Source organism: Magallana gigas, chromosome 3, assembly GCF_963853765.1.
Source record: "Magallana gigas chromosome 3, xbMagGiga1.1, whole genome shotgun sequence".
NCBI lineage: Eukaryota > Metazoa > Mollusca > Bivalvia > Ostreida > Ostreidae > Magallana > Magallana gigas.
Genome location: NC_088855.1, coordinates 9,053,935 through 9,070,242, shown reverse-complemented (window position 1 = coordinate 9,070,242; position 16,308 = coordinate 9,053,935). Strand labels below are relative to the sequence as shown.

The following is a 16,308-nucleotide window of genomic DNA, read 5'->3' as shown; positions in this document are numbered from 1 at the left end:
TACCTATGTTATACGAGTATAACTTAACTTGGAACAATTTACGTATTTTTATAAACCGCTTCGCGTTATCTGCCCCAAGTTATGTTATATCGTATAACATAGGTAGAAATTAAATTCATTCCCTAAAAAATCCAGATATTTCAGTTTTTAAATTATAAATATTTTTCCTACATATCTCTCCTGAACTGCTATAATTTATGGCAGATTTAAACAAAAGTGATGCTATCATGTAGTCTTAGGAAAAATCAAACAGGTTAAGTTTTCAATTATTGTCTTTTATTGTCATTTCTACAATATTTAATCAAAGGATTTATTTTCGGTATTAAAACACTTAGCTTTGGTTTTTATGGAATTCTACAGATAAAACTGGCGTTGTCACCTTACTATAAAAACTTTATGTGAGTAACGTATGCAAAGTTTGTTGAAGATTGTTGCATAATATAATCTTGCTAAGAAAGCTTTAACATTAATTATACTTTTCTATTGTAAAATCTGCTGTGCTATTCTAGGTAAACTTTGTGAATTTTTTGTCATATCAAAATAAAATTATACACAATTCTTTATTCATAGAATCATTCTTTGTTTAAATCAAACGAATGCCTAAGAAAATGTAACGTCTATCTTAATGTGCCTTCTAGATGAATTTTAAAGTTTAAAAATTAAAGCCAAAATGAACCTACCTTTAAAGACAGCGTTGTTAAACGTTGTACGGCTTTAGATGGAGTTAATGTCTTTTGATTATTAATATACGAGTGGATTGGTATCCCGATATCACAACCAATTCATTTTTTATGCGTAGTTTATTAATGACTTTAATAGTGATTGAAGAGTTTTGTTCACCATTTTCTTATCTCTCAAACTTGCACATGTACTTTCTAACCCCACTGATGTGTTTTCACTAAAATGAAATTTCAAAGTACTTCATTTATGCAATCACGTAAAAACAAGCACCTCTCTAAACGTGGTAACTTTCTGATACTTTCCGTTTGTAATGTGAGTGTTGGAGTGTTTCTACATTTTTAAATAGCATCCTAATTTAAATCACAATGATAAACAAATATAAAAAGCAAACAGTTGTTCAGTGTATAGAAAATAATTTAATGCAATAATAATTTAAGTGAAAATAAGTAACATTTGGAATATAATATACAACACATTTTCAATATATACAATTTAAAAACACACAAATCTACCCTTGTGAACATTTTTCATAGTTAATATAAATAAGTTTTACGTCCTTCACTTGGGTTGGAGAACTACATACAAACTCCGTCAGCTGCTTATACAAAGGAAAGCGACGTCGAACTGCACGAAGATAATTACCGAGTCTCCCTGCGTTGCAGTCGCATTCGATTGGATTTTCTCGAAGATCTAAGATGATAGGCGACAAAGACAAATACTTATCTATATTCAATGGCACACTTCGAATTTTATTATTCTTTAGGTTTATCAATAAAGGCACAAAGTTCATGGTCTTTTCTATCGGAATGTTAAATGTAAAATTTTCTACTGAGTTGTTTGATAAATCGATCTCTCGTAGAGTAGGAAAGTATTCCCGCCAATTTGAAAACTGCACTGGAAAATTAACAATGTTGTTTGAGTTCAATATAAAAGTCCTCAGCCTAGGGTAATATGCTCTTTCTGTCTGTGCATCCATAAAATTTTTATTCAGAGTTTCTACACCGGAACGCTCCAACAAGTGAAGTTGTTTATAATTGCACATGTATTCAACAGATTTCATTTTTTCTAGGAAAGTTTGAAAGGAATTTAGAAGAGATTTGGTCTGCTGTTCAGTTTGCGGCTTTATAGATACAGGTTTAAACGTCACGTTTCTCATAACAAGTGTTTCCAGTGTTTCTTGTCCGCAGTCTGTCTCCTTCGTGACTAAATTTGAGACAACATCTTCCATTGTTGGAAGATCGACTTCAATTTCGCTGTTTACGATCTCCAGGTCCTTAAGAGAATCTGGGTAGTTCTTTTGGGTTTTCCATTCTGAGAGGTAATTTCTGATCAAGCAGTTGTTTACCTTAAGCTTTTTTAGGTGCCTGGCGCGATATGGGAAAGGCAAGTAGATGTAAGCCCCGTTGAAACAATGAATGTTCAGTGAAACATCGCCAACAGGGTCCAAAAGCTTATCTAACCAATGACGAAAATCGACAAAGTTGAACCAGTAAGCTACAGTAAGCATGCAGTCTTGGTCCCCATGCAGATTTGTGCGGCAGTATCTGTGATAAGGGTTGTCCAATACCGACCCTTTACTGAGGTTCATCACCGAGAAACCTACCAACAAAACGAAAGTAATAATTCTCATTTTGAAAAATGTATGGAAAATATCAGCATTGGTGGCTGTTTATATCCCTTCATAACTTTAATTATATGTATTATGAAGGCCAATCATTTTTCAAAGTTCAACCCTCTCACAGAAATCATGGTTTAACTTTCTGACATTTTGGAACTCAGTAAAGTATAATTGAATATGAATTATGTGTCTATTCGTCCATGTGAATACATTATCTTACCTGCAGTAAAGTATGTGCGCTTTTTATTGCATCGCTGCTTAGCTCCATATCTTCTGGATTTGAAAGATTGCGGTATTTTAATGAAAAATGAACAGATTCATCAAAAGGGTGTCAAATATCACACATTCTTATCTGTATCATTGTCACTTTAGAATCCAAACTATTTCCAATCCAGTCGTCTAAAATTCATCCATCATTTTTTAGCTTTAGATGTTTCTATCGAATAGTTTAAATGGCAACAAGAATCTTAAGTACATTTACATGTTTAAAAAATATTACAATAAAATGTCTTTCATATTCTTATATATTATATTCAAGGAAACTATATCAAAACATAAACCTTTTCACTGTATATGTACAATTTTTTTTTAATTGTATCATATGTTGACAACACCTTTATGAAGATTTTATACACGTATTCAAGCAATCTCTAATCGGTCAATTTAACACCACAGCGGTTGCTGGTAGTATCTATATTCTTGCTAAGTACTAGTAACTTCATAGAAAATGTCCCATAAAACGGATATCGTAGTTAATTTGGACAATATCCGTTCATAAATTATTATAATGAATTTTATCCTCTTTTTTGGAAAATTTTACATCACCAACACCAATTACAAACAAACTATTTTGAAGGAATTTTCATTACTTGGTAGGCCCACCTATCATCTACGCGATATATAAACTTAAAAAGTTTCTACTTTTGAACAAATGTTGAAGTATTTCAAAATTACTTTAAATTTAGTACCGGTGATAAAAACTATTTTTGAAAGCGTTTGTTATTTTTGTCGTATTTTCCTAATATGAAAATATAAATTGTTTAAACATGCATACTCTTTAGCATAATCCCATATGTCAAAATAAAATAGGTCATTTGAGAATTTTTCTGATTAAGGTGCATTCAAAATATTTAATAAATTATGTCAAAATAAGTTTTTATTTCTTGCAAGGACTTTTCTATTATTGGGAGTTGTTAGTGTAATAGTTTCTTTATTTTTGCGGAATCAGTCCAGATTATTCCAGAAAGAAACAAAATTCTTGACTTTGGCGATCTTCACTTGAATTGATTGTGTTTTTCTGTGTGTAACCAATATTTATTTGTTTACAACATAAAGGGAACGTTGTGTACTTTTGTTGAGCTTTGTGGTTTTTAAGCCATTGTCGGGACATTTATCATGACACACCTGTGCAAGGAAAATTCAAAGGTAAATCAAACTTGATTGGATGATATAGTATGAGGTTCTTTCTCTTTTTTAAAAGCTTTACTTAGTTCGTTTCACAGTTTTCTATCAATTTGTTATAATATTTTTATGCATTATTACACTTTGCAAAGTTATTAATGAAAACATGGTAAGAAGCAACCTTTACATCTTTTACTATCAATCCTGAGAAATAAAAGGTTACACGATGTTCATTTCAGAGATTTTTATGCATCACACATATAAATTATTTGAAAAAAAAATCAATCCATAGAAGTTTACTGTCAATTCTTTTATTCAGATATATGACTAGGAAAGTAAAAGCATTCACTGAACAAGTCCAAACAATTCATAAAATGTCAATTGTTCCAAAGTTTATTAAGATTTATAAAAAGTGTTACATTATACATACTCGTATACACCTATTTTAGGATTTTAATATTTGTGCTCTTATGTATGGTGTTTCGATGGGGCCACTTCGACCTTCGCACTTTCGCCTTCAGGGCTAAGATGCGAGAGTGCGAAGATGCGAAGGCGAAAGCGCGAAGTTGCGAAGGCGAAGAAGCGAAAGTGCGAAGATGCGACGGCGAAGATGCGACGGCGAAGGCGAAGTTACGAAGGCGAAGATGCGATACTTTTATCGCTCCTTCGCCTTCGCATCTTCGCACTCTCGCATCCTCGCCCTAAGTGGTCCCATCAGAACACCATACTTATGTCAACATGATCAAAAATTAAAATTTAATCTAGTTACAACCTTCAGTCATACTCTGACGGCCTTGTCAGGTCTAGCAGTGGTATAATGAACTATTGAATTATTTATGACCATATCAATATTGCATATTCGTAGGTTAGAAATGGGAAATATCATGATGCAAATTTATAGCTCATGATATTTTAATTCCATAGCATTGTGCAGACTCGTAGTGTAAAATAAATAACCAACCATGACAGTCTTACAGCCTGAAAGAGACTCACACTGTGAGTAAATTTTAGAAAACAGCTTAAGACCAGTTAAACATCAAATTAGAATAAGCTAATTGTACAATCTCAATGCTTTAGGACAGGGAGTGAAAATTAAGACTGTTTTTAAACATTGTAAACAATACATATATCAGAAATAGAACATTATTTTAATCCAAAGAATAAGAACTTAAACTTTAGTTCACCATTTTTAAAAGATGAAATGGGAATATGGAATCAACATACAAGTTTACAATATTTACAACAATATGTACAACAAAAACATAGCTGACCATTCATAAGATCAATAAAACTATTTCGTTGGCACTGTAAAGTACAAAAAATATTAATTTATCTCTCTTATACATTACGTAGTAAAGTAGAAGGCCTGAGGACAAAAGTACTGGTGGAATACGAAAGCGTTTACGGTGTTTAGCTTGCTACGTTTTGTAGAGTCTAAAATTAAATATCAAATAGACTACTCTAAAATACATAAAAGAGTAATTCACTTGAAAAAAAACGTATTAAGATTAATTAGAGCATCACTGCAATTTCTTTGCAGTGGATTTTTTTATAAAAGCCAAAATAACTGTCATAATCCATAAATAATGTCACTAGAGCGTGGCAATTACCCTTGAATCGCGCCTTGTACAATGTGATATATTTAAAGTAATGAATACTATGCAGTGAAAATTTTAGATCTGCGTTTAAAAAAAGACATTTTAATCTATAAATTGCAGCCTAACGCATTTTTATGATATTTTATGCATTAGTGACATTACTTTTGCATGAATTTAACCCTTGTTGTTCATGTCTATCTTTGCATGAATTATTTAGTACATATATACTTCCATAGAATAAAATAAAAGCCTGCATATTACAATAGAATTTGTTGTGGGCTAAAATAAAACAATCGTTATATCAATTTTATGTAGCCATTGAAATTTCCTTGTTATACAGCCTCGAGCTCATATTAGGATACTGTCTCCAATGTAGTTGTGTGACTTGTGTTAAAAAATGTTGTAGCGATATGTAAAATGGTTAAAATGTCTTCTTCTTCTTTGATTTAGCGATATAAATGGTATCCAGACAAAGCGACCCACGCTGTCTAATCACAGGAAGCTTGTTTTTGTTTTGTCTTTTATAAAAACAACGTAACTTGTCTTTTGATTTATTTGTTGGTATCGTATTTGTCGGAAACATTTGGATATATTCCGACATTTGTTTTCCTTGTAATTTTAATCAACAAATGTCTGGATTTTTTCATTTGACGGTAGTAGCGTAAATTAGATTATGTTATTTTAAGCTGACATTTTGGAATTTTAAAGGAGCTTAAAAGGTGTCATCAATTGTTTTTATGACATAGTTTCATGTTCTGTCATTTATCCTGTGTAAATCTTTGTTGCCGGGAATTTCATTCATTAATTCCCCCCTAATATGTGAACACGTATGATATCATGTGAATGTAAATTCCTTTGTCTCGGGGTTTGGTTATGTACTCATGGTGTTTCGAAATTGTTTACATGGGAGCCATCTTAGGTACAATAGATTTCTGTAGTTTAACAGAGGCATTAATAAATTATAATTAATAAAACTTTAATAAAATAATGTTCAACCATTCATAATTTTTAAGGTTGATGGCCTTTTCCATATACCACTTTTGTTTCCATTATAATTCAATTGTTTTTTTGGTGGGTTTTTTTTTTTTGGTATATATACTAGTTAATCATTATTGTGGCTGGGAGACCCATTTCTTTTAAACTATTATGTCTCATTTTTCTTGTCAACTGTTTGTGGATATTCCAGCTTATTTTGATGTAGTTAAGGATGTTTCTAAAAGTTTGCGTCATTTTCAATAAAGGACAATGTTTTTATTAGTTCACCTGAGCTGAAAGCTAAAGGGAGCTTTTCTGATATCACTTTGTCTGTCGTCCGTCTGTCCGTAAATTTTTCACATTTTCAACATCTCCAGTACAACGATATCTTAGGCAAAGGGGATTCAAATTTGTAAAGAATAAGAACAACATCCTTTTTATGGGGAGGTAATTAGGAATTGTTGAAATATTATGAGAAATTTTCTCCGAAAAAAAAATTAACCAGGAAAGCTGAAACTTATGTGAAAACATCCTCAGGTAGCATAGACTCAAAGTTGTGAAAATCATGACCCAAGGGATAAGGTTAGGTCACAATAGGGGTCAAATTTTACATATTAATATATAGATTACATCTTTTAAAAATTTCTTCTCAGAAACCGATTGGCCAGAAAAGCTTAACTTGTGTGAAAGCATCATCGGGTAGAGTAAATTCGAGTTCATTCAAATTATGATCCCTCGGGAATAGGGTGGGACCAAAATGGGGGAGGGGTCAAATTTGTGCATCGGAATATATAATGGTAAAATCTTTAAAAAAAATTCTCTCAGAAACCTATCGGCCAGAAAAGCTGTAACTTATGAGAAAGCATCAACTTTCATGATCCCTGAGGGTAGGCTGGGGCAACAATGGAGGGTCAATTTTTAAACATAGGGAAAATATTTTAAAAATCATCTTCGAAAACATAACTTGCCTAAAAAAGCTATAACTTTAGTGAGTTCAGATAGTGTTGATTAAAGCTGCTTGGTCCGATATTTTTGTAATTACAGTATCAAAATTTTTTCCATACAAATCATTTATCTTAGAAAGTTATGGACTTTCTCCTATTTACACCAGCAGAATCAGTCTCCTTTCAAAGTTAGAACTATTCAAAGTAAATAAAAATAATTTTTCTTTGGGCAAACGAAAAAACAAACCAAAATGCATCACGGGAATGTTTAGAAAAGGAAACCGCTTGGTTTCGTCCCCCGAATGATTAGGGTTATTCAACCCGCATGCTATGCATCGATTGCAAAGAAAGCAGACTTTGGAAATATTAGCGAACAAAACGTACACATGTTTATTTGTAATTTGTTTGATCATTTCGACCTTTATTTAAAGCGATGTCAAAGTCGTAATACAACCATACCCGTCTCCTACTCAGGGGTGAAATTTAACAAGAGGCGAAATAACACGGTACCTTTTAATGTCGTTTGTTTTGTTAGCGAATTTTGTACGTATTTTTCTTCATTGAAATTTGGCATAATTGACGGGTAAAACTACTGCAATGTCTATTATTATACATATACTAAGCATAACCATCGTTTAAAAGCGTGCATAAAATTTGATATAAAATCGGACCAAGCAGCTTTAAAGTTTGTCAAAATCGTTATCTTCAGGAGTACAGTTGGGCCACATAGAGGGGGTCCCATTTTTCAAAGGAAAATATTTAAATTATTCACAAAAATTCAAACGTTATCATATATTAGTTTCTTTTATATACACACATTTTGATATATTGTTGATTCTTTAAAATTGTTTAGACTCTGGTCCCTGGACAATTCTTGGGCCTCACAGGGGGTTCAAAGTTTGATGTAGGTTTATATTTATATATAAACAATTGTTTAATATCTTCTCGAGAGCTGCTATGCTCAAAATGTGATATGACTGTAAAATCATCCTGTTACAAAGGGGCTCAATGATTAACCTAAGAATATGCAGGGTAATTTTTTCTATACATGATCTATTATACTACATTATTTAATAAAGCTCTGATTAACACGACGTACAGGATCTATGATACAACAATTTATAAAAGTAAAAACCCCTGGCTTTTGCCTGAATGTCTCGTGAATATCGGGGGTTTTCCTTCTTTTTAACATTTTTATCTACTTGAAGAGGACCTTCTAAACGAATTCTACCTCTTTTTCATTTCTTAAATAAAATCAGTTCATCTCAGAAGATTTTTGAAGGATTATACATAGATATAATTCTGAATGACGGACAACTTGTCTCGATAATCTTTTTCCGTATTGTAGATCATAAAAAGTATAGATATAAAAATTTGAGCAAGTTTTTGTGCGCTGTCAATTGCAAACATTTGTATTCTCTACTGTTTATCAACCAGAATTTCCCCTCAGAACTACCTCCACACCTTAAACATGCTAATATGGCATTCATTAATGCGGCTTATAGGTGTCTTGTCTGCAATGCTAGCTCCCATTCTACCCATAAGACAGAAAAGAAAACATTTCTTTTTTTTATTTTATACGCAAATTAGCAAAAACGAATAATTGTGATTATGGGGTTTATAACTTGTATATACATGTATGTATTATGCAGCAATAGTAAAATTTAAATTTTCTTTTATGCAAAACGACTGTATTTAATTTCTCTCTGCGTTTCACATTCAAAATAAGCTAATCTTTTGCCATGGACACCAAAGCATTACAACGCATATTCTGAAAAGGTACTTCTCGTGTGTTTTGCTCTCAATCAGAATTTTGCAAAAATCAGAAATATGAATTTATTAACATTTTCTTGACATTTTATTCAAACTGCTTCTATATGTAATTTCCTTTTCATTATACTGTACATGAAATGGATTTACGTTGTTAAAATTGTGGCCTTTCCTTTGGTGGTCATGATAAGGTTTTCTTGTAGAACTTAGTAGTCGTAGGCCTATGGATATCAGCAGGGGTTCCCCGTAAAAAGCCTGGATAAAACAGAGAACGGACGTAATTCGGCAGGAGTTGACACTCTTAGTTATTTTGTGATATTGTTTTCATGTTTTGCGTTTAACATCGTGCAACAACAGTTATCAATTATCAACCAACATTTGATATGAATGAAGAAAGCGTTTTTTCTTTATATAATTTTCGTAATTTAAAATTTGTATCGCGCAAGAAAAAAAAGATATTTTTTTTTAAAAAGCTAACAAAAAGATGAAATAATGCAATATATTTACATTCTACTGTGTTTTTCCATTAAAGTCTGTGATCTTCAAATGCCTGTAAATGCAACAAGTAGTCAAAGGTCAAATTGACGAGTTTTATTATGACGTCACAAACGTTGAACGCTGTAAACTGCAACGTCACAAGTGAAAATCAAAGTTCACGCTTGTGGCTGTTACTATGGCTCTTCCATTAATATTAACTTACCCTTAGGATAAGATAAGAATTTTAAGGTATGAATCACATTTGCAGACAAGGCAAGAAGTTAAAAAATGTAAATATAAGCATTAAATCATGATTTTTTGAAGTATACACTCTCATAACTGCAGCGGTGTGTGCATACAAATTTTCATAACGCGCTAACGCGCGTTACTCAATTTGTATGCACACACCGCTGCAGTTATGAGAGTGTATACTTCAAAAAATCATGATTCAACGCTATAATACATTTGCATGTATCCTTCATTATACTGGATGTTTCTAAAGCATAATTCTTTTATTATTTCCAATGAATTTTCGTGTGTGTGTGTGTGTGTGTGTGTGTGTGTGTGTGTGTGTGTGTGTGTGTGTGTGTATATATATATGAAGATTCTAGCTATATCTTGACGTTCATTTGATTATATATATATATATATATATATATATATATATATATATATATATATATATATATATATATATATATATATATATATATATATATATATATATATATATATATATATGTGTGTGTGTGTGTGTGTATATATATATATATATATATATATATATATATATATATATATATATATATATATATATATATATATATATATATTTATATTCAATTCAATATCTTATATCAATACATTGCTGTGAGGTCATTATTCTATTGTTGCAGTCTTGAGGAGGCTGGATGGTCAACCATTTAACCATTAGATCTGCCTAAAAGAAATGATATGTTTAGCTATTAACTATTGTTTAGTTAAGAAGAGGTCCATTGATTTTTCCTTTTAAATTCAATATTTTTTTCATATATTTTCATACAGAGTTTTTTTTCTAAAGGGTTCAATACAGTCTAAAATTGGCCACGACCATCAAACTCTCGTAACATTTACCTTTTAACTATATTCCGCTGTTAGTAAGCTCGGTCTGTTTTATAGATAGGAGAGATGGTGGTCCTAGTCATATTTAATCTCTTAGAGACGAAGAGCTTTGATTAAAGAAATAAGAAAAATTCAAATTTTAAGTTAAAATATATTAGGAAGTTTTCTTTGCGAAATTATATTTTATGGTATAAAAAGTGATATCTCAAATTTGAATGGACATCTAGTTCTTCTATTTTTCAAAATCCTGCTCTGTCAGGTAAATCAAGAAATGAAAAGAGTCAATCTTTACAGAAATGTCTGTGCTTTATACATTTTCTCTGAAAAAAAATATTTAACTGCATAAATAAATCAATGGCTTTAAACTATAATATAGTACCACGTGTCGGACTTGTTACCATTAGTTACCATTATTTACCATTGGCAGTACACAATTTCAGCAATATAAGGGAGATAAATTCATTTAAGCACTTGATGAAAATAAAAACATTTTCAGCGGCTGTCAAGATAAATTCATATACTACATGTATTTTTTTTTCAAAACTGCTCATTTTTTCACACTGGAAGTTAAAAAAATTTCATTTAAGATGTTTTTTTCGTCAAAAAAAATTCTAACGACCAGCGCTATTGTATACCATAAGATTTTAGAATTGTTTTATATATATCTTTTCAACTTGTTACGGGTTTTATTGTGTTTTGGTTGATACATGTATATATTTATAAGTAATATTTTTTTAATGATTAAGATATATGCATTTTATCTTGATTTAGACAGGTATTTTAGTTGCAGTGAGCTACATGTAGTTACCTTACTCTGCTAAAATTTGGCATAGTTCGTTACTTGAGCGATGTAGCCCATATGTCACTTTTTATGGACCAAAGTTTTGAAGTGCATTCAGAAGTCAATTATGATAAATATTTGAATGGAACTCATTAGCGAATGCAATCTTTAAATATCTCAGAGTCGTGTGCAAACATCAAAAAAAAAGGAAGACAGTGAAATTTTAAACACATTTGTTTTAAGTGTTGTTTTGATATTATGAAATAAAGGACAAAAACGTTCATTTGACTGTTGATATTGATGAAATTCCTGTTAATTTGACATGAAACATTAATCTTGACTGTCTTTATCACCTGTTGCATTCTTAATTATCTACAGCAGTCTTTTTATCTATTAATGTCTACTTACATACTTTTCAAACACCGTGTTCGTTTTCAAAAACACCATTTTGCCAAGGTTTGATTTTTGAAAATGATATTTTTAGTTATTTGAAAGATTCGTATAAAGAGTACTATTAATTCGGTTTGTTCCGTTAGGAATATAAAGAGACGCGTACGGTTCAAGCGCAAGCGTAATTTACAAGTTTCTTATATTTTGTCATTGAAAATGTCCTTGAAATAATGTTGTTATTTATCTACCATATTCGAATAGACGAATTATAATGTATTTTAACGATTTATTTTCTTCTAACGAAGACTTAGTACCCTTATGTCTTGAAATGACAAAATGCCACTTCTTTTATCTGCAACAATACAGTATGGAGCAGTTATTGTCATAGTACGAGAATTGAAGTCAATGTCGCTTTTGCGTTAGTATGATACTACGAACAACATTATCTGAATAACATTAGTTGAATTTTTTTTTAATTCAACTGGAATTTCTAAAATAAATTAATGACAAAGTGTAGCTCAATGGGTAGCTTAATGCTTGTTTCTGGCATCTCAATAAAAAGTAGCTTAATGCTTGTTTCTGGCATCTCGATAAAAAGTAATATTATGTTTGTTTCTGATATCTCAATAAAAAGTAGCTTAATGCTTGTTTCTGGCATCTCAGTAAAAAAGTAGCTTAATGCTTGTTTCTGGCATCTCGATAAAAATTAATATTATGTTTGTTTCTGATATCTCAATAAAAAACAATTCAATGTTTTTTTCCGATATCTCAATAAAAAGAAGCCCAATGTTTGTTTTTGGTGTCTCAATATAGGGTAGCACAAGGCTTTACTTATGTAACTAAATGACGGGTAGCTCAATGCTAGGTTGTGAATTTGTTTCTCAATGACGGGTAATAAATGTTTATTATTGATATCCCACTGAAGAATAGCTCAGCTGAATACTATAACATCTCATTGCAAGGAAGGTTTGTAAAACATTTTGTTAGGTTTATCTTGATGGAAATGTTAAATGTTTTCAATATCATTTCAGTAAAAGAAAATAGTGCCTGTTTGTGGGGGTAACTGTTGAAATTGACACCCCGAGACAACCATTGTCAACCGACGCGAAGCGGAGGTTGACAATGGTTTTCGAGGGGTGTCAATTTCAACAGTTACCGTCCCAAGCAGGCACTATTTATTTTATTATACTGAATGTCTTAATTTTAAAGAAAATTTTACTGCTTTTATATAGAAATGAAGTGAATTCTACGGCAAACCGTACGTATATAATTTACGCGCATGTAACAATTCGTTGTGTTACCTGTTGTCAAGTGTGTTGCTAACGCTGAGGGTAATAGAACAGATTATTAACTGCGTCTAAACCAGTCAGATTTCAGTATTTAACATGAAAGTATAATAACCACTTTTGTTAATTTTTCGAAGTAAAGTGTAACACAAAGCTTGCTACTGACATCTAAGAAAGAGTTACTCAAATGTCGTGACAACCATTTCAGTAAGGGAAGCATAATTCTGGTTGATAGCATCATAGTAAATGGTAGCATAAAAGCTTATTAAGAAAGAGTAAGTTGAAAGCTTTTGTCCTACATATACAATAAATTGTACGAGTTATTTGTGTAGTACGGGTTTTTGTTCTTTGTGTATTTTCAAAACAAATGTGATACTTTCTGCTGTACTGAATTAAACTAGTATGTTTATAAAAGATTATGTATGCATTTTTGTATGTATTTGGGTTTTAAGACAAGGAAAACATTTACATCACATGTGTACCCCTTCCTACATGTTAACCCCCCCCCCCCCCCCCCACACACACACACACACACACCCCAAAAAAAATTTCAAACGAATGTAACATTGACAAAAACATTACCCATTGTTTATACCGAAGAGTATTTCTTGACATATTATGGCATCTAGTGTACATGTATTTTTGTGCATTCTTTTCTGAAAAAAAAGGTTTTTGGGTTTTTTTTTTAAAAAATATTCTAAATTACTAAGAGATGGTTACCAGATTGATAGCAATGAATAAGGTTGTCAATACATATAAAAAAAACATAAATAAATCGCTATGACTTGCACCGGAGAGCAGAGCAGTATTTGAAATGTAGGTAGGATGAAGAACCGCACTGAACTTGCCTTGGTCTAAATCGATCATGAGAAAATTGTTTTCTCTCAACAGATAACTTAAGATTGCTAGATGGTTTTGGTATGCAAAACCTTAATGTTTAGAATATTAGTTCTCTTGGTTTATTGATGGAGGCGACCGATCGTGTGAGTGATCCATTAGAATTCACCTGTTTGTTCGGCGAGAGGATTTTTCTGTAAAGTTCCCGGTCTGTCTGCCGAGTTCTGTCAAACCGTTTCCTTATTTATGACCTCAATCGGAGCCCTCTCACCTTTCGATAATTGTAAACTATCGATATCCATTTCTAATTCATGTAAATAATTTATAATTGATACGTTAATCATATTCACCGAGCTCTCGATTTGTCCGATGCGAGTCTTGCCAACACTTGGTTGCAGGTGTCAATTAGATTGTTCATTGCACTTTACAACAAAAAACAACATAGTGCATTCCTGTTGGTTTTAATGGGAAATAGTACGCAAATGGAACTGTCCCGTCCATTCATAAATCATGTTTTTATGCTTTAAACTAACATTAACAAGGATTTTGGAGGAATCCTCGTGAACAATTTCAAGTCGCGATCAAGCGCTATGAATACCAATCATCACCCAAAATAATAGCATTCATGAGGAAAAAAATGGACCGAAAGCTGATTGCTCTAGCTGTAGGCCGCCAGTATATTACAGAAGAAAGTGCATTTTACAGAAATGCTGATTGTTGTACACATTAACAAATGGAAGATGCACAACCTAGAAGGAGCAGTTAACAGAAAATTCCAAATCAGACAAAAGTTGTCCAATGCAATTTACAGAAAACCCCCGAATTTTGTATACATAAACAAATAGAGGCTTGGTATGTTCACGATCAAAACAGACCTACATGTTTTATAGGTTCAGTTTATTAATTGGTTGGCAGTTTTATTCTGATCGATTGCTCGATGGCGTAAAGTCTGTACGGAATTATATGTTTCTCTAATAAAAGAAATCCCAAACAACAAACACAACTACTACTTTAACAGCAAAATACCGAGACATTGAGAGAGAGAGAGAGAGAGAGAGAGAGAGAGAGAGAGAGAGAGACTAGGTGTAATGTGTGATATATTTATATCTATGTAGCGACAATAAATATGTGGTACCTAGTACCATGTACATGTACATATGTTTATTCTCTTTGTTATAATACATTCATGTTACAGTAAGGAGAAGTGACTTCAAACGAAAAATGTGTTTAATAAGTTCATTTCATTTTATTTCTTTAATAATTACATATATATCATTTTTACATTTTTGATCGTATGTTTGATACTTGTAGGACTTTAGATTGCTGAGAATCAAAATTTGTACTTGTACAAACTTTGATTCTCAATAATCCAAATTTTTGTAAAGGACACTTGGTCTGTGTCAAATCACGGCTGAACTCTCTACAACTCTGCTGGTCATAATTTGATATATTAATAATATATTTTGTTGGAAAAAAATTAAATGAAAAATTTAGAATAAGCAATTTTGCTTCACTTTGCACAACTACTGTAATAATTCACAGTAACTCGGCAGCTCACGGCAGATCCAAGCATTGGTGGAACAATACAGCCTCCTCCAATGAAAATACTCAGACAATAAATGCTAATGGCTTCACATCAAAGTTTTACTTTGCATGTTAATGATTCGGGAATGAAAGCTACATTCCAGGTCCTAATAAATTACAGGGGTTCGATTGATGTTTTGTTAACTGTTAACACCTTCCGTCTTTTTAATTTTATTCCACCTGCTGCAGGAAACATTTTGAATGAATATTATTGACTGCATGGTCTTATAACATTTGTAATTTTGATTTTTAAAAAATGTTTAAATATGTATGAAAATGAGTTGAATTATAACATGCACACCTTACTTTGTTGCCATAGGTCTAGTTGCCTTTTTATTACTTTATGAGGTGGGGGGGGGGGGGGGGGGGGTACAGTCTTTTTTCTTTCCATCTATCGATGCATGTAAAAACTATTTTTGAATCATAATTAATAAGTTATTTGTTGCAAAATGCTTACATTATATTTGAAATACAGAATATCTTACAAAAAAATGAGTAAAATTCAAATAATAATACAAATGTAGCATTTTTAAAACCTGTAAAAATAATAAGCACGAAACATTTTCGCAATTACATGTATACTTGTAGTACTTCGTTTCAAAAATATATTTATTTAATTCTTACACAAATTATAAAAGTGTGCAAAAGAAAGTATTATTATAAATTTACTTATTAATTAATGCAATTAAATTACTTATTAATCCTCATCAAGCAATATTTTCCTTTAAAAGACGTCATGGTTATTGCAAATAAAAACAAAGCTACATATACGGAATAACTTATTATTATGATTTATTATAATGTAGACAATGTAACAATTAAATGTTATTTACGATGAAATACATAAATAAAAGTGTATATTTGT

The 16,308-nt window shown here is 31.5% G+C and overlaps 1 protein-coding gene across 1 annotated transcript; it reads right to left on the bottom strand.

Annotated features, from left to right (window-relative positions):
* Window positions 1-1,126: 1,126 nt before the first annotated feature.
* LOC136273306 (tubulin-specific chaperone E-like) lies at window positions 1,127-2,779 on the bottom strand. Its single transcript, XM_066077729.1, has one exon. It carries the CDS (start codon window positions 2,309-2,311, stop codon window positions 1,190-1,192), a length of 1,122 nt encoding a protein of 373 aa, XP_065933801.1. The 5' UTR covers window positions 2,312-2,779; the 3' UTR covers window positions 1,127-1,189.
* Between the last annotated feature and the right edge of the window lie 13,529 nt (window positions 2,780-16,308).